Source organism: Manis pentadactyla, chromosome 10 (genome assembly GCF_030020395.1).
Source record: "Manis pentadactyla isolate mManPen7 chromosome 10, mManPen7.hap1, whole genome shotgun sequence".
NCBI lineage: Eukaryota > Metazoa > Chordata > Mammalia > Pholidota > Manidae > Manis > Manis pentadactyla.
Genome location: NC_080028.1, coordinates 120,722,409 through 120,734,918, shown reverse-complemented (window position 1 = coordinate 120,734,918; position 12,510 = coordinate 120,722,409). Strand labels below are relative to the sequence as shown.

Genomic DNA, 12,510 nt, shown 5'->3' with positions numbered 1-12,510 from the left:
CATTACTGGGAGGGAGGAGGGGGACCCTGGTGCCTGAGGAAGAAGGGCGGGCGCTCAGGGGTCACCCAGGGTCTGCTGGCTGACTTGGTGCCAGGGCAGTGAGCAAGCTCTGGGTAGTGGGGAGGGCTTGGCAGCACCCCCCACTTTGCCCGGAAAATGCTTCGCAGCCTACAGGAAGGCTGTGGCCACAGCCAAGCGACTCAGCAGCCCCACTTGGCTCGTGCTCCTGGGACCTGGCACCACCCCACTGCCTGGCCCTTCAGCTGGTCCCCATTTCTTGTTTCCTCCTCTGTGTCCAGCTGGGTGCCCGTGTCTCTGCAGCAGCTTGTACTCCTGGACCCATCCTTTCACCCAAGTTCCGACCTTCATCTTTGCCAGCTCAGACTATTCCTTCTGCAAACGTCACTGAGCATCAAAAAAACCTTACATGTTTAACACATAATATATGTTGTTGCTCGTCAGGATGCTGTTGGCATTTGGGGCAGGACACTTCTCCAATGCAGGGACTGTTCTGGGCACTGCAGGATGTTCAGCAGTATCCGCGGTCCCTGACCACTAATGCCAGAGGCACCCCCAGGCACTGTGACAACTAGAAATGCTCCCTTGCCCCGTTTCCAAGGGCCACCCGAAGGGGCAGAACTGCTCCTGTTGACAACCGTGCATTTCCACAAGGTTCAGAGACGCCAAAAGCAACCTGTCTAAAGCTGCACAACTGTTGACAAGCAGAGCTGGTGCTGGACTAGTGACCACAAAAGAATCACCAGTCAGGGCAGCTACCACTTCCCGAGCTTTTACTGTGGGCCGAGTTCAAGGCACAGGCTGTGGGTATCTTGCCCCATTCACTCCACTCACCCTTCCACTCACCCTTCCAGGGCCTGCTGGCCTGGCAGCTTCCACCTGCGGGGACCTGCCTCTCTGCCTGAGGCCTGTCCCTGCCTCCGGAGCTGGCCTGGCCCCTGGGTTGCCAACGCAGGCAAAGCTAATGTCTCCCAGTGGCTGCCTTCCCACCAGGGACGGCCACCAGGTGGTGGATCAGTACCCCGGCTCCCGACCCTGAGGCACGGTCTCCATCCACACTGGCTCCTGGAGTTGCTGAGCAGTACTGAACCCACAGTCTCAGTGGTGACCACACGGTGATGCATCCTTTCCCTGTCTCACTGCCCCACCCCCCACCAGTACTTCCTGGGATCGTTTGCCAAATAAATGACTTGCTCTTGACTCCTGTCCCAGGGTCTCTTCCTGAGAGAGCACACCTGAGGTGGGACGTTACAAAGGTCACTTCATCCAACCCTCCTAACAATCCCAGGAGTTACACACTGTTATGATTCCATTTCACAGATGAAAACACTAGGGTTCAGAGAGGGTAAGTCATTTCCTAAGGACGCTCTGCTCTCCGGGGCTTTGCCGCACTGGAGATTTTAAACATTACATAATCTTGTACCTCCTGTGTGCCAGGCCCCGAGCTGGATGCCGGGGACCCTGTGGTTGAACAGCCCCTGCCTCTGACACAATCTAGTGAGCGACTTCAGCCTAAGGTAACACACCTGACAGGATAAAGACCGGGAACAGATGGAGCCTGGAGCCTGGGGGAGGCTGTGCACAAAGGGAACGCCAGGCAGAGGAAGGGCAGGTAACAAGGGCATAGCAGGTCCTGGCACCTCCTGCAGTGTGATATGGGGTAGGCAGGGAGAAGAAGGCTGGCATGGGGACACACGGCGGGAGAGGTGAGCAGGCGCTAAACGGGCCAAGTCTCTCGTGTCCTCTGCCAGGTTCATGTTCTAGAGGCCAGCTGGGAAAATGTCCTTTCCTGCTCGGAGACCTTCCCTGGCTCCTACTGAGGACACAGGCAAGTCCTCGAGTCCTCCGGCCCACCTGGCCTGGCGTGGGAAGGGAAGCCCAGCCTGCAGCCAGCACATCCCAGAGCACAGGCTTTAGGAAGGTGCTCACGGGGTCCCCGCCCATCCTGCCAGGAGCCCACCACCTGCTGACCTCCCTCCTCCAAGGAATCTCTGGGGTTCCCTGTGGGGTCAGTGCTGGGGGGCTCCAGAGAGCACTGGCCTCCAGGAACCTGGCACAGAATGACTTACTGAGGCTCACCCTTCCTGGGGCTCGCTGCAGCCATCTCCAAGGCAGGGATCATACTTGGGCCCATTTCAGGCTCATGTGGATGGGGTGTTAGGACATGGAATCACCCCACAGAACAGGGACGTGCTCCTCTCCCAGTCCTGTGACTCGAACAGCATCGAGTTCCAGAAGAGCGTCAGGCTGGCTGGAACGCCGCGCTCACAGACACTAACCTCCCATTGGAACAAGTCGGGGCCTTCAGGCGCTGGCCCACCAGGTACACTACTGCTCTTCATTTTCATTGAGTTTATCTGTAGGCTCCCCTTCTATTTACGGCAAGTGATGTCTGATAGTAATATAAAGCTCCTCTCTTTTCAAAACAGTAATCTCTTTTTGAGAAGAGGGCTGGTTCAAAGAAAATAACTACATAAATAATAGTTCAGGCAATAAGCAGAGAGAGCAAAAGTTGTTGATGGTCTTGATCCCTCGCTCTCCTCAGAGAATTAAGGGGCCCAGAGAGGGCAGTGACCTGCCCAAAGTCACACAGCAAGTGTTGAGGTCATGGGCCCAGTCTTCGTTTTTGTGGCTGGAGGATGTCCTGGCACCTCTCATCTGTACCAAGCCTGCAGCCAGCATGTCTGTTATAGATCAATCCCCTTGTTCCTCTGACTTGCAAATTGGGTCTTGTATGAATGAGAATCTCAATGACATTGAGACATTTATCAAGCACTTTATGCTCACCTTGTACCATCTGCTTTGATTTATGTCTTAGCTTATTTAGTCCTAAAAACAACCCTAGGAGATGAGGCCAAGTAGGATCATCATCCCAGAATTCCAGATGTGGCTCAGAGAGGTTAAGTAGACTGTGCAAGGCCACACAGCTTGCAAAGGGCAGAGCCAGAATTTGAACCTCCGTGTTCTGACCCCACAGAGGTTCCTCTCAGCACCTTAGGGTCATCTTTTCCTCTAAGACATCAAAAGCCCCAGGCTGAAAAGCATCCCGTACCTGCAGCTCATAGAACCCATGGCAGTGTGCCTCGTCTTCTGGTATTAGAGCATGACAGACAATTCATTAGCCATTGGCTGTCTTGTTTTCTTTCTTTCTGAACCTGTAACTTCATTCCAGGCCACTCCCCAGAGCTGGACAGAGGGAGTGGCCGGCTGACTCAGTTGTCATTAGACTGACAAGTGGTTATTTGACCCATTTTAAGAAGTAATGTCCCAGTTCGATACCTTTGTGGAAATGCTGCCTCATTTGGGATTTGGCTTAAGCTGAGAAGATGACCCTTGTGTCTTACGGGTGCTGGACTTGTTGAAAGGGGATTTTTTTTTTTTTGCAGTTCAGCCATCACCCTGCCCTACTCCTCTGGGGCCACCAGGGCAAGGGCTGGAATGGGCCTGTCTGGGGTAATTCTGGCTTTGCCCCTTCCTAGCTTTGTGACCTTAGACAAGTTACCCAATCTCTCTGAGCCTGTTTCCACATCTGAAATTAAGTCAATGCCCATCTCACTGCACTGACTGTTGCGAGGATACATGCAGTCATGTTGGTGGAATGCCTGCAATACCCAGCGCATACAAGGTGTCAGTGCATGGTGGCTCCTCTGCTGCTTGTCCCCACCTGCTAGGCCACATGCTGGGCAGGGGGCATGTCCTCTGAAAGGAGAAGCCCCTTTGCTCCTTCAAAGACTCTCCTGCTGGACATGAACTGCTCATTCTTCTTTTTCCATGTACCAAACCATCAATTAAAGTGGCTGGAGGCAGACATCACCCACATGACTTGCTCAGCGTCTCCGCTGTGGCTCAGTCTGGTGCTGGTACATGGCCGGAAGGGGATGGGAAAGGAGAAGTTGCTGTCCGCCTGGGTCCACAGCCCTGATGGAAGCCAGTGTCCTGGAGAAACGAGGACTGGTTTCTCAAACCTGGATCCTCGTTTATGTATCGGCTATTGGTCGTTGTGAGGAGCCTTGGTTGAGAGTGTCTCCAGCTGGTCTAACACTTGGAGGTCTTCCAAAGTGCCCAATATTTGCCCAATGTTTGCCCAGGAGTCTTGCCACATCGAATAACTGCCTGGACAATTATTTATTTAGTATTTTAATTCAATGTGCCTTTTCTTAAGCTCCAAGTTTTCAAAAGGACCTTTATGTCACTATTATTAATAAAAACAGTATCATTTGTCATACACAGAAGGCAATGCTAAAAATAAATACGATGAGGATGAAACTATTAGTTCTAGCTACATACTCCTGGCCTGCAAAACTGAGCCTCGGCCTGATTTCTCTGGTCAAAGGGAAAGTAGCAAGTGCCTGAGAGGTGGCAGGGCACCCGCAGCCTGGTCCCTCTGTTTTGGGGTACTCACTGCTTCGTGGGGATACCCACAGCACCTCATTCAGAATGTGGCAAAGAGGCCCAAGTCAACCACCTCAGGGCTGAGTACCTGGGGCAAGTCACGAAACCTCCCCAAGCCTGTTTCCCTCCCTGTGTAATGAAGCTTTTCCCTCCTGCTTCCGGGGGTGACACTCAGGGGAAGTTACAGAGACATGGGAGAGGCAGTTATTTTTAGCCATCCAGCTAAGTCCCCTGCCGGCAAGGAATCCCAGAAATGAAGGTTTCCCCTTCCAGGGCTGACTGCAACTGAACCGGCTCCCAGCCACCCCTGGCCTAGGATGGGATGACAGTTGTGATGGCACAAGTCACCACCGCCCTTGGACAGCTTCAGAGGCTGTCCAGAGACACACCCTCCTTGGTGACTGGCCCCCACGGCGGGGAAGGGCACCTGAGGAAAGGGGAAGGCTTCCCAGGCTGAGCCCCTTTGGGCTGCCACACCGTCAACACTGACAGTATAATTTATTAAAAAGAGACTCTAGGCCCTTCACCATCTCATCTGATGTCACAGCCTTTAAGCAGGTACTGCTATTATCCCTATTTTACAGAGAAGGAAATTGAGGCTTGGGGAGGTGCAGTCACTTGTCCAAGGTGTTGGTAGAGCTGGGACTCAAACAGGAATCTGACTGTCAAGCCTCTAAGCTATACTCTTAGGGGGACATGGAAATGGCCTTAAATGACACTGAGTCGCACACCACGAGCAAGTGATTCACATTTCAGTCCTGGATCCATCCTTGGATTAATCTGAGAAGTTCCACCTCAGTGCTGGTGTATCTTCATCACCTGACAGTCGCTTATATCCTGTTTGAACATAAAGCAGGACAGAGTCCTTGGGCCATGAGCTGGCTCTGTAATTGGCCAGAAGTTAACAACTTTGGCACTTGCTATTTTTATCCATGCCTAGGAATGCTCATTATCTCTTTTCGGTGACATAAACATTCTTCTGAAATATGTTTACAGCAAAAGTCAATTTTTTAAAGATTAAGTACTAAAACTAGTGGATTTAATCATAAACTGTAAGTCTTAAAGGGAGAAAAAGTAATTTTACAGTGCAGACACCATCTTAACCAAGAGATAAATTAGTATCACCAGTAATGAGACAGACAGACGTCATGTGTCTCCTGATACGATGTACCCAGGAGGACACACACCCAGGTCTCTGTGGTGTTTCTGCCGGAGATGCAGCACTGGAATCTAATCTGGAGAGTAAATGTTAGATAAACCCACACTGAGAGACATTCTACAAAATACCAAACTTGTGCTCTTCAGAAATGTCAATGTCATGGAGGATAGAGACAGACTGAGAGCTGGTTCAGACTGAAGAAGGCTCCAGACACAGTTAATGCAAAGGCAGATCTGGGATGGGATCCGGGGTCTCGACTCCCTCCTCTTCACTGCGAAAGGTCATTATTTGGACAATTGGTGAAATTTGAACAGATTCATAGGTTAGAGTGGTCACTGGATGGCATCAATGTAAAATTTGCTGATTTTGACAACTGTACTTTGGTTATGCAAGTGTTAAGTCCTTGTTCTAAGGAAATACACACTGAGATACGTATGCATCAAGGATGTACTATCTGTAATCTGCTTTCGAAAGGCTCGGAATTACACACATGTATACGTGTGGCTACACATGTACACATACACATACAGAGTGAGCACATGTTGCATATGTGCATGAATGCGGCAAAATGTCAACTGTTGTAATTAGCGAATTTGGGTGAAGGGTATATGGTAATTCTTGGTACTCTTCTTGCAACTTTTGTGTAATTATGAAATTATTTCAAAGTAAAGTTTTATTTAAAAACAAAACTCGGGAAAAGGAGTGAGAGTGCCTAAGTGGCAGGCCTCACAGAGCTGTGGGTGGTATTCTGAGGACAGGGGCCTCCCTGGAGGCCCCACCACCACACACACACTGGGCCAGGAGGCTAGGCTGTCTCCCCTGCTTTGTTCCCTTGGCCCCTCACTCCCCCTTCCTGGGCCTCAGTTTCTTATTTATGAGATGGGCATAATTTTGCTTCTTTTATTGTGATCTTGATTTCCCAGAAGCAGACTAAGCCTCTTCCAGAAGTCCTGGGAGGTGTGTGTGTGACAGTAGCTAACCAGAAGTAAAAAAAGTTGAGGAGCCCTCAATTTCTTAGTTCAACGCAACTGACACCAGAGCTGTGAGTATCCTTTGGACGAAATCTCCCGTTAGCATAACTTGGGGCCAAGGGAGTGGGCCCCCTGGCATCTCAGCTATTCTGAGACACAGCTGGGGTCTTCTCCTGTCCAAGGGGGCAGCCAGCACCCATGCACCCTGTGGCCAGCATCCTTCTAGGGGAGCCTCGTGTCAAGGAAGAGTAGGCCAAGAGGTGCACCTGTCTCTCCGTGCCACCATGGCCTGCCTCTCACCTGGGCCACAGTCAAGCCTTCGTCCTAGTTTCCCTCATCTGCCCTCACCCCTGCCTAGAGCTCCACCCACTGCCTGTAGGATCTCCCATGACCTGAATCTTGTGCCTGTGGCCCTGTAGGTGGTTTGTGTTTCTAAGCAGGGCAGTGAGATGCCAGAGTGTTCTGATGGCAGTGGTACACAGGGACCAGGGCAGGAGACCAGGAGGAGCAGCTGCGGCACCCAGTCAAGAGGCTGAAAGCCTGGGGACCCTGTAGTAAGTAGACCGAGGGGTCTGGGCCCCTTAGCTCTGCTAGCAACACTCTCCCAGCTCTGCACCTCTGACAGAGAGGCGCCTCTCTCACAGCCCACTCTTTGTGCCAAGAGAAGGCTGGCAGACACCAGGGCTTCATCAGGAACAGAGACAAATCAGTCCAGCCGAGTTGCCCCACATCAGAACTGCATGAGGACTCTCCCTGGTTCGCAGGCCAGCTGTGGTGGCCTTTTCTCCTGGGAGTCAGGGAGCTCCTGATCCTCCACTCCCTGCTCCTGGGCAAGGATGGAGACCCCAGAAAAACCCCAGAGCCAGCTCTCCAGGTCTCCAGATCTGGTGGCCTTTGGAGAACACACAGCAGTGGGGAATGTCCTCTGAGAGCCCCGGGCTAGGAAGGCAGAGTGGGAAGTCTGTCCCAGTAGTCCAGACCTGGACCTACCCAGCACTCAGGCAGCCCGTCCTGTTTTGCTCATTGGGGGATATAAATATCCCTGCGTGAGTGTATGTGCAGGTTTACACTTTCTCAAGGCCCGAGTGTACCCTTTCTGTTCTATCTGATGGTTAACGATAATAGCAGGTAATATGATTGTATCACTTACTGCACACGGAGAGGTCTAAGAGCTTTACATATGCCTGCCTCATCTAATCCTCACAATGAGGTAGATTTCTGTCCCTACTTTAAAGGGGAAGCCGATGTGCAGAGAGATATGTAGCATGCCGGAGCTCACAGCTAGGATTAGGTTATCTGAACCTAGAGTTCTTGCTTCTAATCATGACCCTAATGTAGGTGCTCAACAAATGTTTGAGTGACTGCATTACGTGGGCACCTACCTAAGAGAAAAAGAGAGCAAGCAGCGTGAGTGCACTTTTTCATCTTGGGGTCCATCACGCCCCACGCCCTTAGTCGGTGTTTCCATAACGGCTTGTGTGTAATGTGAGAATGTGTCCACACGGCAACAAGTGAGAGAGTAAGGCCCAGCTACCAGTGTTCCTGTGCTCACGGAAAGGGGCCCAGAGACGAGGTGCAGTTGGAACATCTCTAGATCTTTCCCAAAGGCTTTTCCTGCTGCTAGCCACCTGCCCCCCAACCCTGAGTCTGAGCTTCCCCAGTTCCTGGGGCAAGTTCTACCTCGACTTGCCTTTGGGAATAGGGAAGAAGCAATGTTGTGCGTGGCTTCACTTCTCCAGGCTTGAGTACTTCCCACACCCTCAGGCTCCCTACCTCCCAGGGTCAGGTCTTGCCACTCTGAAAGCTTTGCAAAGGTGTCCCCAAGACACACTTGGAGGTGTTTCTGCCCTAACAGCGTTTGCTGCAAAGTTTGTAAAGCATCTAGGCCTCAGTTTTGGTTTAGTGTATGCCAATGTTTCCATTTGGAAGGGGAAGTGTTTCTGTTGATGTGAAGGAATAACATAAGACATTCTTCACCAAGTTATACTGTCTGAAAGTCAAGTGCTTGGCTTGGGAACAGGGAGGTGTCTTGGGATCCCCAGCGCCTAGCATGGGGCCTGGCAGAGGAGCAGCCAGGGCCAACTGTTGAATGAATGAATGAGCAAGTATCCAAAGGACCTAGACCCAGGTGTGGTGTATGGCCAATACTCAGTATGGGTTTTGAATAGATTCCACAGATTCCACCTTCAAGAGGAGTTCTCAGTCCGTTCACGTCTCTCCACCTTTAATCACCTTGCCTCATCTGAGGCAGCTTCCCTGCTTCCACACTCGCCCCTACAAACCTTTCTGCCACAGCCAACAAAGTCATCTTGGCAATATGTGAACTAGAACTGCATCCACTCCTGCCTAAAACCTTCTGATGGCTTCCCACTGCTCACAGCCGTGGCTTTCCAGGTCCTCCGCAGCCTCCCCAACCCCCGCCCCACCAGCCCCACTGACCTCTCCTGGGGCCACTCTCCAGCCAGGCGGCCTCCTGCTGGTTGCTGGAAGATCCAACTCTCCCACCCTGCGGCCTTGGAACTAGTCCCCTGTGCCTGGATTGGTTTCTCCCAGATCTTCAATCTGGCTCCTTCTACTAATTCAGGGCTCAACTCGAATGTGTCATCTCTTCAGAGAGGCTTTCTCTGGCCCCCCACTCCTTTTCTAAAGCAGCCCATCTCTATTTTTCTGCTCCACTCACTGGACATTTATTGAGTGCCTACTAGATGCCAGGTGCTGTTCTAAGTGCTGAGGAACCAGCAGTGAACACAATAGGGGATGGCCATGTCCTTCTTACACGTCTTCATAGCTGTCAAAAAAATCTGATTATCTTGTTTGGGAACCTGCCTATCTTTTTCACTAAGTGCCAGGAGGGCAAGAGCCGAGTCTATCCTGTTCACTGTGCTCACCCACTGGGGTACAGTTAAGTACTCAGTAAACATTTGTTTAATCAAAGAAAATCGATGGATGGATTGATGGATGGATGAATGGCAGGCGGGCAGGCAGACTGGGTTGGTCTTCAGAGCAGCTGACACACACTTAGCTCTTGTTAAGACCTCACTGAACTCAAATGAAGCTTTTATCAAAAATAAATCTTACTGTCAACCCCTGACCCTAGCCCCCCACACTACTACCAGAAGGTCCTGCCTGACCCTGCATCACTCTCTGGCAATGGTCATCTTGGCAAAGCCAGGCAATGGTGGAAAGGGGTTAAGTCAGCCTACTGGAGTGAGTGGCATTAGTGTCCATTTTCCCAAAGGAGCCCTTGTCCACCACCTCAGTGTCCCCATTCATTGCTGCCCAGGCCATGTGCCTGGTGACGCTGCAGCACTGTCTGGCTGAGGGGCTCAGCCAAGCAGTTCCTGATGCCCCGAGAACCCTTACCAGACCCAACAGCCTGCCTGTCTCTCTCTCATCTTGTGTACTGCCTCTCTTCCTGGCTGTGTGACTTTGGCTAAGTCTTTCACCTTCCTGGACCTTCATTTCCCTCCAAACCACACACAAAGTGGGGCAGGGCACACAGCTGGCTGCAGCCCAGAGGCAAGCAGGGCTTTAACTCTTCAGTGCAATGACCCTGTGGTCCTTTCCCCTGCTGGCCCATGAGTCCCTTGAAGCCTTGCAAACAATGCAGGCAAAGCCAGACCCAGCTTGTCAGGCCTGTGAATGCAGCCCCTGCAGATTCAAATGACAACCTGGGGCACCCTGAAACCTGACTCCCAAACCGCAGCAAACCCAAGGCCAAAATGAAGTATGGGGTTCTCTGCTCAAGGTCTCTCCCCTTCTCCTAGCAGCAGCTAGGAGCTCTTACTCTCAAGTCTCCACCTGGTCCCCCCATGGGCCAGAGGACAAAGGTTGTCAGTGCCTGGCTCCCTACCTCTTCTGACACTCCTATCCTTTCAGGGCTAGTGAGCACCCACAAAAAGCCAAGGTCATTACTATGCCAGGCTGAGGATGAGGGAGTTGCTGACAGCCTCAAATGGGTTTGGGTGTAAAGACTTTTCTACAAGCTGTGGCAGTAAGGTACCATGGCCAACCAAAACGCCACTTAGGCCCTGCGTCCCTTCCTCTCTTCAATAGCTGTCACCTTCCCTAGGGAAAGATTCCAGTCCTAAATAAAGGCTTAAGAGGGGCGTCTGGCCATTCCTGGCATTCAAATAGACTTGGAGGTGGATGGAGGGGAATCATAAGCCTGGGGAAGGTGTGTGTGTCCGGTCTGCCGATACCACCCGCTTCCTCACTAGCGCCCCAACCCACCTTTATCCCGCACAGAGAGGACACTTACAGGCCTTGGAGGCCAGAGAGGGCCTCGTCCCGGGGGACCCATCTCTGGCCAGACGGTGCCCCCAACCAGCAGCGGCGGCATGATTTGGGCGGCTGTTCCGGGCCAAAGGTTGTGGGTCGTTGGGGAGAGGTGGGACGGCAGCCAAGCCTACTCCAAGTAACCATCAAAGACGTCGAGCTCCGAGTCGGCATCATAGAGGCCGGAGCCGGGATCGGAGAGCACGCCGAGGTCCACGAGCGCCTGGTCCATGTCCTCGGGCAGGAAGACGAGGCCCACGTTGAGGACGATGTACTCCATGAGAAAGGCGTAATATAGGATCAGCACATTGACGAAGAACAGGCCCACGTAGAACATAGAGGGCAGCAGCGGCGGCGGCACGGAGGGAACCAGGGGGCCCAGTACGTCCAGGTGGGCCGCGACCCGGGCGCCGGGCATGCAGGGGGCGGCGAGGGCGGCGGCCCGGCGATCCCAGCGAGCTCAGCCGCTGCGGCGTCCGGGCGGCCGGCGAGGGGGCAGTTCAGCCATCCAGGGGCGCCCCGGGGCTTCACCGAGGCGGCGCAGGGCCCCAGCAGTACCCCACGTGGATGTACGGCGGCCCCGGAGGACGCGGCCCGGCCCCCGAAATGCGCCTGGCGGGGTCACCACAGCCCCAGATGTGCCCACAAGGCCCTCTCGATCCGCCTAGCGGTCCCCGCGAAGTGGCTGGCGGCTGCCCGGCTCCTTTGGTGCGCCCCACTCGCGCTCACAGGCCCTTACAGAGCCGGCAGGGACCCCGCCGCGGTTCAGTGTCGAGGGCCAGTCCCTGCGGCGGTCTCTCCAGCCCGGCCCGGCCGTTCCTCGACTCCCCTCCGCGATCCCGCAGGCCCAGCGCCCATCACTGCGGCGGCCGCGTAGCACTCCAGGGCGCGTTCCGAGCACAGCCTCCGGCGCGGCCTCGCACTCATTGGCTCGCCGCTCTCTGCCCGCGCTCATTGGCCCGCTGAACGCCTGAGCTCATTGGCCCGAGCTGTCCGGGGGCAGGTACCGCTTCGCTCCGCCCCCCAGGGCGCTGGCCTCTGAGTTGTCTTCCTGTTTCCGGACTCCGCCCCGATCCAATTGGCTCTGCGAAACCCCAGCGGAATAGGGGGAGGGGAAAGCGAACAAACTTCCAACCCCGACGTATCCCTAGGGTACGGAAGCTGAAAAGAACAGCTAGCTGCTTCTGCACCGTGCTGGACTTGGGTATGGCGCCACGCCTCTTTGGGACTTAGTTTACCTGTTGAAAAGGGAGACAGGCGGGCGGTGGATTTTCCAGTGAAAATGTTGGACTTTCCCAAAGTGGCACTTTTCCATCGTGGGGAAGATCAATTAGTGCCCCTCATGTCTCCAAATTCTGGCTGCTGGAAGGTCGGCCCATTGCGGGGCTCTTGGATAATACCGTTCAGGGACCCCTGAGTAAAGAGATTCCCAGGCAGGTCAGAGCTGCAGCAGTAGAGTTGCTTCGTATTTTTTCTTTGTAAACTATGTTTAAAAACAATCATAATGCACGTGGTTAAACATTCAAACAACTAAGAAGTTCACGAAAGAAAAGTTTGTCTTCACTGGCTGATTCCCCTCCTCAGGCGCAACCCTTGTACACCTTCAGGAGCCTGGTCTTGTCCAAAGAGCCTTCCAGAACAGTCAACAGATCTTTAAATATCAGGCCACACTCTGGTGGGTGCTTTACTTGC

At 53.2% G+C, this 12,510-nt stretch overlaps 1 protein-coding gene across 3 annotated transcripts in view; it reads right to left on the bottom strand.

The window, feature by feature from the left end:
* DEXI (Dexi homolog) overlaps positions 1 to 11,738 on the bottom strand; it is a 40,884-nt gene extending 29,146 nt beyond the window's left edge. For all 3 annotated transcript variants that reach the window (XM_057487588.1, XM_057487589.1, XM_036928177.2), the window contains exon 1: positions 10,802 to 11,738. In XM_057487588.1, coding sequence (XP_057343571.1) covers positions 10,949 to 11,236 — 288 coding nt within the window. In that variant the 5' untranslated portion in view covers positions 11,237 to 11,738 and the 3' untranslated portion in view covers positions 10,802 to 10,948. The remainder of the gene's footprint in view (positions 1 to 10,801) is intronic.
* Between the last annotated feature and the right edge of the window lie 772 nt (positions 11,739 to 12,510).